The sequence below is a fragment of the Alexandromys fortis genome, unplaced genomic scaffold (assembly GCF_014885135.2).
Source record: "Alexandromys fortis isolate MF-2015 unplaced genomic scaffold, M_Fortis_MF-2015_v1.1 scaffold_52, whole genome shotgun sequence".
NCBI lineage: Eukaryota > Metazoa > Chordata > Mammalia > Rodentia > Cricetidae > Alexandromys > Alexandromys fortis.
In genome coordinates this window covers 3,687,412-3,706,065 of record NW_026067929.1, presented here as the reverse complement: position 1 = coordinate 3,706,065, position 18,654 = coordinate 3,687,412, and the positions used below count along the sequence as shown (strand labels likewise).

The following is an 18,654-nucleotide window of genomic DNA, read 5'->3' as shown; positions in this document are numbered from 1 at the left end:
TGATGTGGGAGTGTCATATCAATCTGTTGATTTCATTGGCTGAGTAATAAAGAAACTGCTGGCCCTGATAGGTTATAAGATAGGTGGGCGGAATAAACAGGATAGGATGCTGGCAGAAGAGGAAGTGAGGACAGACTCTGTTCTGCTCCCGGAGAGACTCGACATCTCTGCACTCTGGAGCAGAGACACCATGATGGACGGAGGCTAGACTCTTCCCGGTAAGCGCACCTTGGGGTGCTTACACACATCATTAGAAATGGGCTAGTCCAGGTGCGAGAATTAGCCTGTAAGGGCTAGGGTTCATGGGCCAAGCAGTTCTTTTTAAATGAATACAGTTTGTGTGTTGTTATTTCGGGCATGAGCTAGCCAGGCGACTGGGGTGTTGGGGACGCAGCCCCGCCGCTCATATTTCAACAGTGGGAACACAAATTAGAACGGCACTGTGGAAAACCATCGGGAGTGTCTCAAGATAAAAAGAACAAAGGACTGCCATAGAATCCAACAAACCTAACCTGGCTTTACACCTTAAGAAATAAATAAGGTCATAGAGTCAAAAGGCTGTAGATGTTTCTGTTTTCACTAGAACCACAGACAGGAATAACCTGAGTGTTCATTGATAATTTAATTGATAAGGAAAATGGTGTGTGTGAGAGTGTGTGTGTGTGTGCATATGCATACACAATAGGATATTATTCTGTCTTTAAAAAAGGGAAGTCGGGCAGTGGTGGTGCCTGCCTTTAATTCCAGCATTCAAGAAACAGAGGCAGGTAGATCTGTCTCTGAGTCTGAGGCCAGTCTAGTCTGCAAAGCCAAGTATAAGAACTGTTACACAGAGAAATCCTGTCACACTAAACAAACAAACAAACAAATAAATAAAGAAGAGGACACAGTTGTTACATGGTCTGTGTCACCAGTTCATCTGAACTGACGTGAAGCACTCCTGTGGCAATATGGGGAGGTCATGAAAACCTAAAATGGGCACATCCTAAAATCAGATAGGGGAACTCAACCCTCTGCCTGCGGTGCCCATGAGATGAGTGGTTTCAATGACATCCATTCCCACCATAGCAGGGCACTGCCCCCACAGGCAATAAAGCAATGGGACCGGCTGAACACAAACTGGAAATTCTCAAACAGCCAACCACCTCCCCACTTTCTTCTTTATGAACTGATTGTCCCAGGAACTTCTTATAGTAACATTTATTCTGTTGGAACGTCTTATATATAGTAACATTAGTTCCCTTTCTACCTGCCGAACTTGAAAACTGAAGTCTACCATGAAAATTGAAATTATTATGGTTGTTTTTATAAGCATTCTTCATGATCAACAGAATGACTCAATAAACTTAGTTCCCCACAAGAGCCAGGAAGTCTATAAAGTGTGATCTCCTTTTCTGAGTACCTTGTAAAATCAGTGTCACGACACATGGCGTATTTACATGTAGAAGATGACAATAACACCAAACACTATAATGAACTGTGGGTGCAGAGATGTGTAATGAGCTCTTGCAAAGGGCTTCCTTCTAAAATTGTCTACTTGGGCAGAATAGCTTTTCTGTTTACTGGAACGCCCTACAAATAAGCTCTCTTCTGGGGAAGGCTTCTACTAATCTCCTCCAACAGGAGCCAACCATAAAAATTCACTAGTATACATCAGGGAGGGAAATGACAAATTTAAAACGTTGGATAAGATAATGGAGATAAAAATATTTAAAATGCATCACTATCTGGGTTCTCTGAAACATTCTTATTTTTCCAGCTATATAGTTATAAAAGTCATTACATGGAACCTGAAAGACAGATGGCTCAGTGGTTAGGGGCACTAGCTGCTCTTTCAGAGGTCTTGAGTTCAATTCTTGCACCCAAATGGCAGCTTCCAGCCACCTGCAAGGCAAAAAGCCCTCACAGTGTGAGCCCGTAATCCACTGTGGCAGGGAAGGCATGGCAGCAAGAGCTTGAAACCATGGTCAATCTGTGTCCAGAATTAGAGAGCACAGACAGATGAGTGCTTGTGGTCAGTATTTTTTCCTTTTCTGAAGTCTTTGTGGTGTGTGTATGTGTGCGCACATGCATTAGTGTATGTCAGTGCAGCATGTGTGTGCCTGCATTACTATGTCAGTGCAGCATGTGTGCACACGTGCATTAGTGTATGTCAGTGCAGCATGTGTTTGTGCATGCATTAGTGTATGTTAGTGCAGCGTGTGTGTGCATGCATTTGTGTCTATCAGTGCAGCATGTGTGTGTATGCATGCGTTAGTGTATGACAGTACCGCATTACATCCTATGGGGCACATGTGGAGGTCATGTGGGACTATAACAGGTCAAAGAAGGAGGACAATAACTAGAAACCAAAAAGCCACTCCACTTTACGGGTCAACTAGATGTAAGTACTAGACAGTAAATACATTCCATTTCTTGCTATATTATTTGTATTACAATAGTTTTGGTATATAAATGTAAATATGTGATGTTTGGAATAGATTGCTTTAGGAAGAATGGTCTTTTGTTTGGTCACAAACCCCAGTCCAAAGCAAAAGGAACTGCAGAAAGGTGCCTTGTGACAAGAGCAGTATTTAAAATAAGGTTCTATTTTACTTTGATATGGTATTGTATATGCTGAGTAGCAGAAGGAAGCGCCTCGATTATATCCTTCCACAGTGTGGCTCATAACATCCTATAGGGGAAAACAGCTAAAGACGTAATTTCCCTGAATCGCAGACAGATTGTATTTAATAAAGTAAAAAACAGTCACAGTTATAAGTGCCTCTAGATGAGATTTCATCAATTACCATAATATAAATATTCAATAAATATTTAACATAAAATTTTACTGTACTTGAGAACTCAGGCTTCCCTTAATATTAAAGTTTTATATTGAATACCAGTAATTAGGCATTGTTGTGTTAATTAGCAATGGCACAGTGGAGACTGCTGATTACAATATGAAGACCTAAACAAGACCATAATTGTGTGGGGTGGTGGTGGTGAGGGTGGAGGGATGGGAGCATTGGGCGGGGAGGAGGGTAGAGGGGGGAGCATCCATTCCTGCTTAAGTAAATGGATTTCTGAAATGCAGCAGGTACCTGTCCTCTAGAGGCAGCAAAGCTTTGGCATTTAGATGCTCTCAGTGTCTCCCCTTTCTCATAGCCTCACACTCCTCTTTGAAACACCACGCCCCTATGATTTAAATCCAACACAAGTTCTGAGATCCCAGAAAGGCAGAGGAAGTAATCTAAGTGAGAACATCCTGGAGAACATAAATCTGATCACTTTGTAGTAATGAAAGTAGATCTTTTTCTTTATGGTATGACTCCACGGTTGGCTTCTTGATTTTTTGAAAACAAATTTGGTTAAGTTGAAACATTCCAACCAAAGTTAACTATATTGACAAAAATATACGTGAAGAAGAGTTACCAAAAAGTAAGAAAAAAAAAAACAATGAAAGTCAACTCCATAGAGCAAAGCCACAGAATTATCATAAGCATATTTGCTAACAGCGATTGGTCTAGCCGAGAACACAAAGGGACAGGGTTTGGGGACTTTCCATGAGCTCATTTTCTAGTGCGGGGGGTGGGAGCGGTATTTTTCTCTTCTGGAAAAATCACAGGATATATCTGAAGGTCCCATCTGTTCTTGGGACGGTTAGAAGTTCCTGTTTCCCACTGGCCCTAAATTATTTTTTTTCACTGGCTCTACCTCCCGTAGCAAATACGACTTGTCTGTGGGCTCAGGGTGTCTACTCTTCCACAGTTGCTTCTGGGCTTCCCCTGGTACTGGCATCTAAAAATGTTTGAATCTGTACTGCAACTGGTTGAATCTTTACTAATAGCTTCTTTTGGCTCTCTTCAGGAACCGAGACATTGTCAAATGGTGCCAAGCCTCCATTTTTATGACCCTGTGAATACTGGGGTTTCTAGTTCAGCTTCACCAACGCCCTTTCCTAGCCTCTCACAGTGCCAAGCCTCAGCTGCTCTCCATGATCCCCTCATGCCTTCAAAACTAGAATCACCTGTGAAACATAAACATTAGCAAGTTCAGTTGCTAGCATGAGCTACAACTTTGGCTACCTCTGGTACAGTTTCTGGGTGCTGACTCTGAGGAAACATGAACCAGATTTTGCTTCAGAGATGGTGGTGATCTCTGAATCACAGCTGATTGTTCAGGCCCAGCTCGCTAGTATTGATTATCCTAGCAAAACAAAGGCTTCACTTTGTTTGATCTTGTTACTCATTAATTACAAGAAATTATTCAAACCTCAACTAACAACAACTATAGAATCTTAATTCAAATTAGCAAATGGCCCCAGGAGAGTTTTTAAGAAATTCTCAAAACTTCCTTCTCAAATCTCACAAGCCAGACCTCCATCATCTACACTGATGTCAACATTATTTTCTAAGTTCTAAAAATAGTTCATTAAGCTCTGAACAATGGATGATTATTCTGGTTCAATGTGCTAAAGTCCTTCCACAATCTTCCCAAACACATGGTCAAGCTAGTCACATAAATACCCGACTCCTGGTACCCATTTCTGTCTTAGTTGGGGTTTCTTTTGCTGTGATAAAACACCATGACCAAGACCAACTTGGGGAGGAAGGGTTTTATTTTGCTTACTCTTCCATATCACCGTTCATCAAGGAAGGGACTTAAATACAGCGGGAACATGGAGCCAGGAACTTAGGCAGAAGCCATGCGGAAATGCTGCCTATTGGCCTGTTTCCAGGGTTTGCTCAGTGTGCCTTCTTATAACACCCCAGGACCACCTTTCCATGGCTGGCACCAGCCCCAATGGGCTGAGTCCTCCCACATCAATCTTTAATCAAGAAAATGGCCCACAGAGCAGCCTCTAGGCCAGGCTTATTGAGGCATCCGTCTCAATTAAGATTCCCCTTCCCTCTTCCCAGCTATCTGGGAGTGTTATGCTGACAAACCAAAACCAAAAGCCAGGACGGTCTTGCTTCTGGCAGAGAGCCCAGTATGGAGGAAGGTGAGTGATAAGCATGAGAGGGAAACAAGGAAGAAAAAGGTAAAGAGTAACCCACATGAATGGAACTGTCTAAGAATTAAACGAAGTCTGTAAATACCTATTTAAGAGTATTCTCTTCTGAGCAACCATGTGTTTGGATCTGAGTTTCCTATTCAGAAGTCAGGAGATCTCTCTGCATGGGGTCTCCCCTTCTGAGCACACCGCAGTCAAGTCAAGCTATGAGTCTGGATTTCACTCCCGATACCAGCATATGGTAGACATCCTAAATGGACATTTTTTATGGAAATCATTGCATTTCTAGTAGGAACTGCAATGGATCCTACAGATCCCTCAGAAGTCAATCCTGGGCTGTATTCTAAAAAACTGGTACAAGTTCGGTACTCAGACTCTATAAAGAAAAAGCCAGATCACCAATCCTATTTTCCTTTGTAACAAAACTTCACCTTTTTAATCCTACTCTGAGGCCAAGAATACTGACTGGCTAGTGGCACAGTAAAGTATAACTGTACCTTATACTTAGACATCATTTTTACATATCCCCAGAAAATAACTCAGAAATTCCTTTTGTCCTGGCTTTCATTTCTGTCTCGAGACCCTGAGCTGTGGGAGAGATGTCACATGGGTTCTCTTGCAACATTCCTCTCCTAAGGTAAACGAGAGAAAACAAACTGTTGTCTTTTCCGCACACCTGTGGCTCTGTCACAGTCGCCTCAGCTATCTGGGCTGCTCCCACCTTCCCTGGCGTGATCTTTCCGCCCCTCCCTCTGTGCCCAGGGCCTGTGGAGCTCCCTAACCCTGTGCACCTTCCTCTGTGTGCCTGCCCTGTGCTTCTTCCACCTATGCACAAACCCCATGATACACGGAGCCTTCCTAGTTCTCACCAGATGAACTGCTTCAGTAAACTTATTGAATATTAAGATTAGGTAAATCTTATACTGAATATTAAGATAAGGTATATCAAACTGATGGGAGCAAGTAAAAGAATGACTTAAATAGTGTTAAAAATAAAATAATGATGAAAAGGCAATGTACCCACATGTGGAAACTCTGGAAATTCAAAGTAAATTCTGAAAGCCATTAAATAATATTAAAATATTCATAAAAGCACTTAGCTGGCCGAATCACACTTTGTGAATGTTGACAAAGTTATATATTAGGTGATGCCTACCTCCCTCAATAAAGTAGAATATTTTACTGTCTATGATAGGATATGTTGGACAATAAAAAGAGACACTACTTTACAAGATGTTCAAGTTTGTTTATTTAAAGAAGTAAGCTTTACATAACCCCTATTTATACCCACTATATAGTCTCTGTGGAAAAAAGTAGACTAAAATCAATCAGAAACTAGTCTTGTTCTTTTAACACAGTTTGAGAGTTGTGTTAAGTTTTGTTTTCAAACATGAGGCTACATAGTAAATATGGTCTCATTCACAAATTCATATCCTTACTGAGATTAGTTATGTGCATGATTCTGATGTCTGTGATAATTTCTATCATAATGTCCCATAGATAATGTCCCATAATTTATAAGCAATATTTACTTTATTTTTACATTGTTCTATATATTCATAAAAATTAACCACCTATAGTAATTCTCATATCCATTAAGATCTGAGTTTTGTTCTACTCTGTTTACATAATTTCTTCCTGCTTAACTACTTTGCTCGCACACTGGACAGAGTTCCTTCCAAAGTCAATAAATGCTGAGATTTCTATGAAACACGAATTCCCTGATGAGGAGTGAGCCTTCATTAAGAGCCTTGACACGTTATATTTTGGGGGCTCCCATACAAATCCTCTGCTAGCAATTAAGATATGAAGAAGAGATAGCAGATTTGCAACACTATTTGAACTTGTAGAGTTTCTTCCATGCATGAATTTTTACACTGTATATGTATAATATACATATTAATCACCTTTTTCCATTTTACTTTCTCACTACTATGAGTCTTTCAAGCTAAGAGTTAAATTATTACTAAAGGCCTTGCCACATTCCTTGAACTTCTAGAGTTTCAATTCCAGAATGAACTCGTTGATGTCGAATAAGGCTTGAGCTATTATTAAAGGCTTTACTACAGTCTTTGCATGTGTAGGGTTTCTCTCCAGTGTGAATTCTTTGATGTTTAATTAGGGCAGAATGATTATTAAATGCTTTCTCACATTCCTTGCATTTATAAGGTTTTTCTCCAGTATGAACTCTCTGGTGTTGAGTGAAGGTTGAGTAAATGCTAAAAGCTTTGCCACATTCTTCACAGGTATATGGTTTCTCACCAGTATGAATTCTCTGGTGCTTCCTCAGGTATGAAGAACAGATAAAGGCCTGGCCACACTCTGCACATTTATATGGTTTTTCACCAGTATGAATTCTTTGGTGTAGAATGAGACATGAAGATTTAGCAAAGGCTTTTCCACATTCTTTGCATGTGTAGGGTTTCTCTCCAGTATGAAGTCTCTGATGATACTTAAAATAAGAAGAACACCGAAAGGCCTTGCCACATTCTTTGCATTTGTACGGTTTCTCTCCAGTGTGAATCCTTTGGTGGACAAGAAGGCTTGATGAATTAACAAAGGCTTTGTCACAGTCTTTGCATGTGTATGGTTTCTCTCCAGTATGAAATCTCTGATGATTCCTAAGGTATGAAGATGACCTAAAGGTTTTGTCACATTCTTTGCATGGGTACGATTTTCCCCCGGTATGGAATCTCTGATGATACTTAAGATACGAAGAGCAGCTAAAGGTTTTGCCACATTCTTTGCATTCATAGAGTTTCTCGATAGCATGAATCTTCTGATGCTTATGTAGGTATGAAGAACAGATGAACGTCTGGCCACACTCTTCACATTTATAAGGTTTCTCTCCACTGTGAATTCTTCCATGTTGGTTAAGGTGTGAAGAACAGTTAAAGGCTTTGCCACATTCTTTGCATTTGTAGGGTTTCTCTCCAGTATGAATTCTCTGGTGCTGAGAAAGGGATGAGCGAAAAATAAAAGCCTTGCCACAGTCAGCACACTTGTAGGGTTTTTCTCCAGTATGGATCTTTTGGTGTCGAGAAAGGGCTGAGCAATTATAAAAGGATTTGCCACATTCTTCACACTTGTAGGGTTTCTCTCCACTATGAATTCTTTGGTGTTGAGTAAGAGCTGAGCAATTGTTAAAGGCTTTGCCACATTCCTCACATATGTAGCGTTTCTCCCCAGTATGAATTCTCCGGTGTTGGTTAAGGCTGGAAGAACAGTTAAAGGCTTTGTCACATTCTTTACATTTGTACGGTTTCTTTCCGGTGTGAATAATTCGGTGTTGTTTAAGATGTGAAGAACAGTTAAAGGCTTTGCCACATTCTTCACATTTGTAGGGTTTCTCTCCAGTGTGAATTCTCTGGTGTTGAGACAGGGATGTGGGAAAATTGAAGGTCTTGCCACAAGTTGCACATTTGTAGGGTCTTTCTCCAGTGTGAATTCTTTGGTGTCGCGTACGGGCCGAGCAATTATTAAAGGCTTTTCCACATTCTTCACACTTGTATGGTCTTTCTCCAGTATGAATTCTTTGGTGCTGTGTGAGAGCTGAAGAATTATTAAAAGCTTTCCCACATTCACATTTGTAGGGCTTCTCCCCAGTATGAATTCTATGGTGTTGGTTAAGGCTGGAAGAACACGTAAAAGCTTTGCCGCATTCTTTACATTTGTAGGGTTTCTCTCCAGTATGAATTCTGTGGTGCTTATAAAGTGTTGAACGAACATTAAAGGCCTTGCCACATTCACCACATTTGTAGAGCTTTTCTCCAGGGTGAGCTTTACGGTGTTGAATAAGAAGTGAATTCCAAGGAATGATCTTGCCATAGTCCTTAAATTTACAAGGTTTTATTCCTGTTGAGTGAAGGTGGAAGTATCAGTAAAAGATTAACCTCATAGCTATAATTATAAAGCTTATCTTTCATATGAATCCTTACATCCATAGATACAGTTCCAAATGCAATGTACTCTTATTAATGGGAAAATAAACATGATCCCATAACCGTATTCACTGCCGCAGAAGTCAAAAAATATAATAAGTGAAACAATGCCAACTTCCACTGAAAAGAAATGGAACATTATTCAAAATTTTAGAAGTACTCTCAAGCCAGTGAACTGGCTCTGTGCATAAAGGCGTTCCCAGGGACCTACGTGTTGGAAACAGTGAACAGAATCCTGCAAGTTGTTTCCTGCCATTCAGAGGAACCAGAAGCCTTCAGTACACACACACACACACACACACACACACACACACACACACAAACACACACCACATTTAAGATAAACAATAATGGAATATTTATGATAAGGAAATAATGAAATATGGCCATTACATAAGACAGATATTAACTGATTAGGAATACATGAAATTCTAAAATGGAGAACTTCATAGAACACTTACTGGAATGGTGACTAGAGAAAAAATACAAAATTATTTTCCTATGTTTATTGTTTGAAAATTAAACTATGCATAACAATTTGAATGTTTTGAACAATGCCCCAAAAATTTAAGACAGCAATTTCATGTTATATATTTTTTAATTTCTGTTAAAATAAACAAAAACTATCGGATAATTTTAAAATGTTCAAGTTTGCTGGGTGATGGTAGCACAGGCATTTAATCTCAGCACTCAGAAGGCAGAGACAGACAGATCTCTGTGAGTTTGAGGCCAGCCTGGTCTACAGAGGAAGTTCCAGGACAGGCTCCAAAGCCACAGAGAAACCCAATCTTGAAAAAAAAAAATGATGTTCAAGTTTACCTTTAAATACAGAGTTTCAGTAAAGGCAACATTTATCAATTGTTTATGAAATTATAACTTCTAGAAATACTCATTTAGCAGGATAAAACAACTATTAAGTAACCAATGAAGGACAAAGACACAAAGCATGAAATACAGAACTAGTATTTAATATTTGAAAACAGAACATCAATTTCATTTAGAACTAGTCATGTCTTACAATTTATTAGCTTACATTGTCCTAAAAACCCACTACTAAAAGCTGTCATCCAATCATAATGTAAGTCATATTTAAGAACATTATCAACAAATATAAGGGAACTGATACAAAAGTAAAACACAGAAAATGCAATTGCAAATTCAGGAAAATTCTGAAAGATTATTGGTAAGCTACTAAAATTACTCATCTAGCTGAAACTTTTATTTAACTGCTCTTTAACAATAGAAGCTTGGGAGTCAGATATCAGGTAAGAACCTGGATGATCAGAGAGGCAGGAGAAAAGAGGCTAGTGACCACCCCCTTGTTCCTCAATCAAAAAAGAACCAAGATGCTCTCTCAGCCCCACCCTACTAATTCCTGTGTCTCTATTTGTCCTCAGTCCTCCAAAACCTCTTTGGCTAATTTTGGTCAGCCAGACGCTGACCTGATTCAAAGTCAACTTTATTGGCAGTCTTAGGAGCATCAGAATGTCACCAAAATATCCCACCTTTTGTGTACTGAGTCTTTCTCTGTCCTGCCACCTCCCAAATAATGACACAGAGACTTTTAATCTATTGTGAAAGTGCAGCCTGTAGCTTGGGCTTGTTTCTAACTAGTTCTTATAACTTAAATCCAACTCTCTATTACAACAATCACAGCAATGCATCTTCATAGAGTGTACAAATATTCTCCAGTATCTACCTGTGTATAACTTTTTGCTATCGCATACCCACAAAAACAATGCATTGTAAATCATAAATCATTGACAATCAACATATGGCAGATAAATTCACAGAAATACACTATAACAATTTATAAACTATAATAATTTACAAAGAAATCTGATGGGACAACTTTAATTACTAAGCATATAAATGTAATTAGAGAAATTTATTTGTGGTGATACTTTTCTATAAAGGCTTGACACAGAAGTTGCTAGAACTGTGTATAAGCTTCTGAGGCATAGAAAGCAATGACACGGCTGTAATGATCCAGACCCTCACCTACAATAGGTCAGACTTTTTTTTTTTTTTGTCACTGGAAATGCACGCAGACATCACTTGAGTGGAAGGACAGATACGAAGAAATAAAAGCATAAAAACATCTGTTGGAAAATGTCTTCCTTTGAGAGATGTAAAGCAGAGCATCCCTGAAACAAAGCCTCTAATCCATCCATCCACCTCTCAATTCCTGCCCCTCTGCAGCATCTCTGGGTCTCTCGCTTATGTGCCCTGATCCTCTCATTCCCACATACCTGGGTGCACAGCAATGGGCGCTGATCCCTTCACATTCCAGGGCTCTTGTCTTTGCTCGAGAAATGTGACCAAGTACGGCTTAGAGAAAGCCAGACCTGTTAGAAGGAAAGGCAAATGTGATAGTTGTATGTTTTTCTCTAGGACTGACATTTATATTGTATTTATTAAAAAAGGAAAACAGAATAAAACACAGTAGAAAATAATTTCTTTAGATGTTTCCTGATGGACATATTCAATACTTGAAGCTTTACCTCAAGAAAAAACAATAAAGCTGCTGGGTAAAATGTTTTCTTTTAAGAGGCATGCTTCTCACTGCATGTGTCTTAATTTCTAAAATCCCAAGTAGAAGGAAGGAGTCACCCTACCAAAACAACAAGGTTGAAAACACAAGAACAGTAATTAACTTCATCAACTACACCTATGTACACCTAAGTCTTCCTGAAGAGCAGCAATCTGACTTTGTGAAAGAAATTTGGAGGCTTTCTCTCGCTAGTTAATGCAATAATTTGAGAAACAATACTATTATTTCTTCTTGAAAAGCTTGGTAGAAATCTGAAATAAATTCATTTGGACCTAGGCTTTTTGAAGTTGGGAGGTTTTTAATTACTGTCAATTTCATTAGCTGTTGTAAATATACTTAAATTATTTATCTTGTATTGCATTAATTTTGTTAGTTCATATGATCTTGATATCAGAAGCAGACAAAGGCACAAGAAAGAGGGGGGAGAAAGAAGGAAGAAAGGAAGGAAGGATGGAAGGAAGGAAGGGGGGGAAATGATAGCCACTGATGAACATAGATGCAAAATGTCTCAATACTTGCAAAAAAGACATCACAATAATCATCATCTGGACTTCATCCCTCATATGCAGGGACAGTTTAACACACATAAATCAATAAATGTAATTTACCACATAAACAAACTCAAAGACAGAAATTATACAATAATCCCAATAAATACCTGTTTTCAGAAAATTTATATAAAATACCCAAAGGACTCCACCAGAAAAAAAAGAACACAAATATCAACAAAAATTAGTGTTTTCCTATACAGCAACAACAAAGAAATTCTCATTCACTAAACCTATACTCCCACCCAAAGGGAAAAAAAAAGAAGATATGTTGGAATAAACCTAACCCATGAAATAAAAATCTTCTACATGAAAAGTTTAACGCATTAAAGAATAGAATCTGAAGAAAAAATTAAAAAGAAACTGAAGAAAATACTGGAAAATGGAAAAACTCCCCATGCTTATGGATTGAAGAGACATAATATTCTGAAAATGACCATTCTAGTAAAAGCAATCTACACATTCCATGCAATTCCAATTAAAAAAATGATCCCATTCTTCACAGAAAAAAAATTAAAATTTAGCCAATGTAATACTGAGTAAAATAAACACTGTATGAAATGTAATCATACCTGTATTCAAGTCCTAATATGGAACCACAGTAATAGCAAGAGTATGCATTGGTACAAAAACAGACATGGGGACGAAATAGACAAGCATACCCAGATATAACTTCATCAAACGACAGCCCAATAGATACTAGACAAGCTTGCCAAAAATTCTCCAGGAAATATTGGCTATCTATGTGTATAAGAACTAAACTAAATAAAATCAACTCCAAAATGAACTGAGGGTTTCCATGAGAGACCAGAAACTCTGAAAGTGCTTGAGGAAAAAATAGTGCGCTTCAACGCAGGAATAAATACGGTCTTTCTGAAGAGGACCCTGGTCACTGAAGAAGTAAGGTCAACAATTGAAGAACTGGACCTCCATTGATTAAAAACCTTCTGAAAGCATAGGAAACTGTTCCTTGAGTGAAAAGGCCGCTTAAGGAATGGGAGAAGATATCCAGCAGGTACGCATGTGGCAGGAAATACCGTGAATAACAGCCTTAAAAAGGGAAACATCGAGAAAACAAACAATCCAATCGAATAACGGGCCCTGAAGCTGAGCACAGATCTCAGAAGACATAAACCCAAAGCTGATATTTTACAAGTGTCTGTCGTCCTTAGTCATCAGGAAAATGAAGATGAAAACTACTTTGAGACTCCAACTCACCTGAACTGAAAAGGCTATCATTAAGAAGACAAAGGATGGGAAGATTTGGCAACTATGTACAGAAAAAACACCCTTAAATGTGGTGGGAGTGTAAACTGGAACAGCCATTATGGAAATGAAGGTGGAGGATTCTCAAAAAGGTGAAGGTAAAACTTCCTAACTACCACGCAACCCAGCCACATCACTCTTAGACACATACTCGAAAGGTTCCATCTCCTACTTCAGAGACTTCCATATCCATGGTCATTGCTGCTCCTTTCACAGCAGCTGGGAAACTCAATCAGCGTATGTCTCCAAAGAATGATGAGCAGAGAGTAAAAATGTATTCTGTATACACACAATAGAGTTTCATTCGGATATAGGGAAATCATACAGTTTGCAGGTAAATGGTGAGTGAGGTAAACGAGAGCCAGAAGGACAAATGTCAAACACACCCTCTCACGTACGGATCTTAGCTTTGGGTTTCAGATCTCTGTGTTTCCTTTGGAGTATAGCAGACTACAAGGCAGAGCAGGGCCACTGAAGAGGGCATGCCTGCACAGAAGGTGCTGGTACATGATGACATGAAAGAGACAGGAAGTACTGGGGTGGGGATGTTTAAGTGGTGATGGATGTGCACAGTGGGGAAGCCAGTACCTAGCGAAGAAGATTAGCTAAAGTACACATGAGAAAGCCATACAGAAGGCTATGACTCTGCAAACCATTGTAAATTATAATTTAAAGACTCAAGGAATGTACCCTGTGTGGGCGGATATTACTGCTCTCAAAAGATATAGTGCTTTGTAGGCTGGTTTTCTTTGCTTTATGTTTAAAAACCACTTATAAGTGAGTACATGGGTCTGGGTTAACTCACTCAAAATGATGTTTTCTAGTTCCATCCATTTGCCTGCAAAATTCAAGATGTCGTTAATTTTTCTGCTGTGTAGTACTCCATTGTGTAAATGTACCACATTTTCCTTATCTATCCTTCTGTCAAGAGAACCTTGACAACAATGAGGACCTTAAGAGAGACATACAGGGATCTAATTTACAAGGGAAGTAGAAAAAAGACAAGGCTTCATGAGTAATTGGGAGCATAGGAACCTTGGGAGAGAGTTTACGGGGAGGGGAGAGGCAGGGAGGGAAGAAGAGAAAAATGTAGAGCTCAATAAAAATCAATTAGAAAAAAAAGATACAGTGCATTTTCTTTAAGTTCCATTACAGGGGTAGAATGCCTTTCATGAATTTTTGCTCAGGGTGTGCCAGAGACCACCAAAGCATTGCAAACTTGTTCCATTCCTCTTGGTTGCCCAAAAGACTAGACCAAAAGATCCAATTACTGAAGACAGCACACACCCCAGTCGCAGAACAAAAATACTCCACGTTTTAACAGGGCTGGAACTTTCTTCTGGCTGGCCAGCTTTCGCAGGATGAAAGGTGATGTGAAGGCTTTGTGGACAGAAAAGTCAGCGTCTGTGAGCCCTGGAAGCTGCAATACTGCTGTGGAATCTTTACCCTGTGCGAAGGTGTGTCCCTGTGACTGCTTTAATAAAGAGCTAATGGCCATTATCATTAGCTAGGTAGGAAGAGCTCAGGTGGGACTTCTGGTGACAGAGAGTTCTGGGAAGAAGAAAGGTGGAGAGGCCAGGAGACACAGAGTAAGCAGGATGGGCAGTACAGATGAGGCAATAAAGCCTCGAGGCAGAAAGTAAATGAACAGAAGTGGGTTAATTAAGTTATAAGAGCTAGTTAGAAACAAGCATGAGCTATCGGTCAAGCTTTCATATTTAATAAGAAATCTCCATGTCCTTAGTGAGGAGCTGACTGTCCCTACCAAAACATCTGCCTACATAGTATCCACCTCCTGAGCAAGATGTGTCCAGTGGCAGAAAGGGGGCATGACGATTATGTGTAAGCAGTCACTTGTGCCTGGTACTGTAAAACTGATTTACCATATGCACACGATGTCCAACTGACTTCTAAATATTTGTGTTTATAGGCATACATTAGTGCTGCCCTCGATGTTAATCAGAGCAGTCGTAGCTTGCAGTTGGTAGTAGCTGATGCAGAGACTCACAACTGGCCAAAGCACTGCTATGAACAGCTGACCGCTGGGTTTTCAACACTACGTGGGCATCTGCAGCAATCCTTCTAAGGCTCAGGAAATTTCATGGGAGGGACGTTGGAAAAATAAAGAGTTAAGGGAATTGGAAAGAGAACTATTGAGAACTGAATTCTAGACAATCCATGGCTGTTGTACACATAAATTCAAGGAAGTGATGATAACTGGCACAAGACCTTCATCAGACAGCATGCATCAACAGGGGTCAGAGGATAAGGGTGGGTATGGTCAATGTACATTACATGCAGGCGTAAAATTGTGAAATAACTGTTATCATGCAAAATATGAAACTCATTGTTGGAAAGCACAAGTTCCTGTGAGCTATTCTACAAATGGAGGAAGTCACATGTTTACAGAGAATTAGGAATTCACTCTGGACGTGATCCTCACCCAGGAACACAAGGTGGCTGTAATTCTCCAGCATCACATCCCTGTAGAGAGTCCACTGAGCAGGGTCCAGGCATTCACACTCCTCTGCAGAGAAATCAATGGCCACATCCTTGAAGGAGAGCAGTCCCTGAAATGAAAACAAATTAACAGTATATGTTAATTTAGTTAAGTAGTATAATTGGGAGCTTAATATCAATACAGAAATAAAAGGTGACTGGAAACGTATATTTTTTAATTAAAGAGTTAGAACTCCAAATGGGCTTCTTGTTTTATTGTTTTTTTCCCAACCTCTTCAAAGTGAGGTCACTGAGAAACTAAATGGTCCATCATGCCTATGTGGAGAAAGGAGAGTCTGAAGACCTTACGGAGCACAGCTCTTTCCAATCACAAATCCAATCGAGAAGAGAGAATCCCAAACATTTCTCTATCAAAAACCCTGAGTGGTTCAATAATTGCCCATCTAAGGTAACAAAGCAGTAACAGGTTCCCAGCTCCCAGACCACAGCTGGGCCTTATGGGGGCATTTTCTCAACGGAAGTTCCTTGGTAACCCTTGAGTTCCCCCAAAATGAGCTTGAGAGCCCCCAAAATGCTGCGTAAGGCTATTGTAAAGATACTCCTTTGAGAAGTCCACCCCATGCTTATTCCTTCCCTGACAGCCCAACTCTGTTTTTAATAGATTCGCACTCCGCTTCCAGAAATTCTTTTCCACAGCAAAATCAAAGAATCAACTTTGAGTGGAGGTCTCCAACAGATTAAGGGAGTCATCAGGTGGCTGGCAGCAGTTTTTGGTTGTGTTACCCACCACTGCTTGGGTGAGCGGCTGTCTCACTTTCCGTACCATCATGACTTTCCCGCCAGGATGGACTGGACCCCAAACTTTAAGGAAATATAAGCAAAAGTGATTCCGTTCTTACTGAAAATGCTTTTGTGAGGTAGTCTGTCACAGCCACCAGAAAAGTGATTCAAAGGGTAGTAGTTATTTATATAATTGCTAAAGCTAATATTTTTCAAATAAATTTTGAATGGCCATGGTGTGTGCGTGTGTGTGTGTGTGTGTGTGTATGTATCTGTACGTGTGTTTAAAACAATAATTATGAAGAAGCCATAGATTTAAGAGAAAGTGGAGGAAACAGTAGAAGTTGAAGGGAGAAGAAGAAATAGAAATAATGTAATTACAGTAATCACGTATGGAATCCTAAAAGGGTTTTTAATTAGAATAATGGATAGGAACGAACATCCTGTTTTAATCTCATTTCCAGTTGATGCGATAAAATAGCCCCCCCCAAAAAAAATCCTAGAGGTAAAAAGCGCAGAGTTCTGGCCTAGAACCCATCACTGCCAAGATGTGAAGGCACTAATAACTTGAAGCAGCTAGTCACATCAGTAGTAGAGACAGAAAGAACGTACACACGCTTCCTTCTTCAGTTATACAGTCCGGGACCCAAAGTCAGGGAATGGGGAGGTTCACCGTGGGGCGGGGTCACCCCACACCAATTAATTAATCAAGGCAATCCCCAAGGGTAACCTGATCTAGACAACTTATCATTGAGAATCTCTTTCCCGTGAAGCTAGATTGTGTCAGGCTGACAAAACGAACCAACTATCACACCAACAGCCCCCAGAGAAAACTCTGAGCAGGCTATGAGCACAGGAGGACCCAGAGATTCCACTCACTCCACATAGGCCAAGAACTTCACAAGAACAGCAGCCATCAAGAAGGTGTTTCTTAGAAATGGCAAGCTCCTCAGGGCCAAACTGTCATCAGATGCACCCTGCCGGGGCGATGCTACACCTGTCACCTTTCTCACTCCTGGGCAACCGAGCCAGCTCCCTGTCCCAGAAGTGCAGGGCAGACTACGGCAACCGCATCCTAACGGACGCTCCCTGCACCATCCCCACGACACTCTCTACCCAGCGCTAACCTGCACCCCCCAGAGGCAATGGCCCAGCCTAGGTGGGCACAGCACCTCCCACTCAGCTCTTCCCTCCTCCCACCAACGCCGGGAGTGCTCCCTCCAACCCGGACCCGCCCACCCCGCACCGTCCCTCCGGTTGCGCTACATCCTGGACCAACCTCCATGTCAGAGATGCTAGCAGAGCGCCAACAGGGCCCGAGACACTGGACCAACTTTGGAGAAGCCGGCCAAGAGCGGAGACGCACAGGCGCAGAAGAAACGCGGAAGCGCCCTTTCCAGGGTCCCTGTTTGTGACGTCGCCGCTGGCGAGACTACATTTCCCACAATTCAGTGCGAGCGAGTTTCCGGAAGCACGGAAAGGTGATTTGTAAAGTTTCTGGCTTAGTGTAGTCTGTTTGACAAGAGGATAGGTAGAAACAAGCATCGTCTGCACGTGGACAGCCACAGGGAGTCAGGCTGCCGCTTTTAAAATCTCGGGCTCTCAAAATGAGCTGTTTGAATGTGAGTCGAACCTTTGACGGCAATGACTATTAGGGCTACTGCTTACTTTGGTCCGTATGTTGTGATGTAAAACTCGCCTGCTACAGAATGTTTTAAACGTTGACCATTCTTCCCAGGTTCTGTATACAGATGCTCAGAGGCACATTTCGGGAGATCAAGTCTTTCAATAATGATGGCCATTCGCAGTGGGGAAGCTGGAATATGGAGGCCATCCAGCAAGAACAAAGGGAATTTCTTTTTGAGTAGAGTTCAGAGGAGAATCCCCTACAGTTTATCAGGTTAATAGAAGCTCTAGGCCTGATTTAAGGTTGTAACTTGGGAAGTCGGTTCTATCACACTGCCCTACCCAAGTGCTATTGGTGTTTAGCAATTCAAATGTAGTAGATAGATACAAGGCTGAGCCCCGGTTCAGGGCTTCTGCCATCTGAATAGAAGTGTTGAGATCAGTCTGTGCCCTTTCAACGCTATTCCATGTTGTTTAAAAGGT

General features: G+C 40.6%; 1 protein-coding gene across 1 annotated transcript; it reads right to left on the bottom strand.

The window, feature by feature from the left end:
* Nucleotides 1-6,240: 6,240 nt before the first annotated feature.
* Nucleotides 6,241-17,937, bottom strand: LOC126503268 (zinc finger protein 420-like). Its single transcript, XM_050144829.1, is given in 5 exon segments — nt 6,241-6,991; nt 6,993-8,851; nt 11,190-11,285; nt 15,749-15,875; nt 17,825-17,937. Coding segments are annotated over 5 exon segments (2,151 nt in total). The 5' UTR covers nt 17,831-17,937; the 3' UTR covers nt 6,241-6,928.
* Nucleotides 17,938-18,654: the final 717 nt, after the last annotated feature.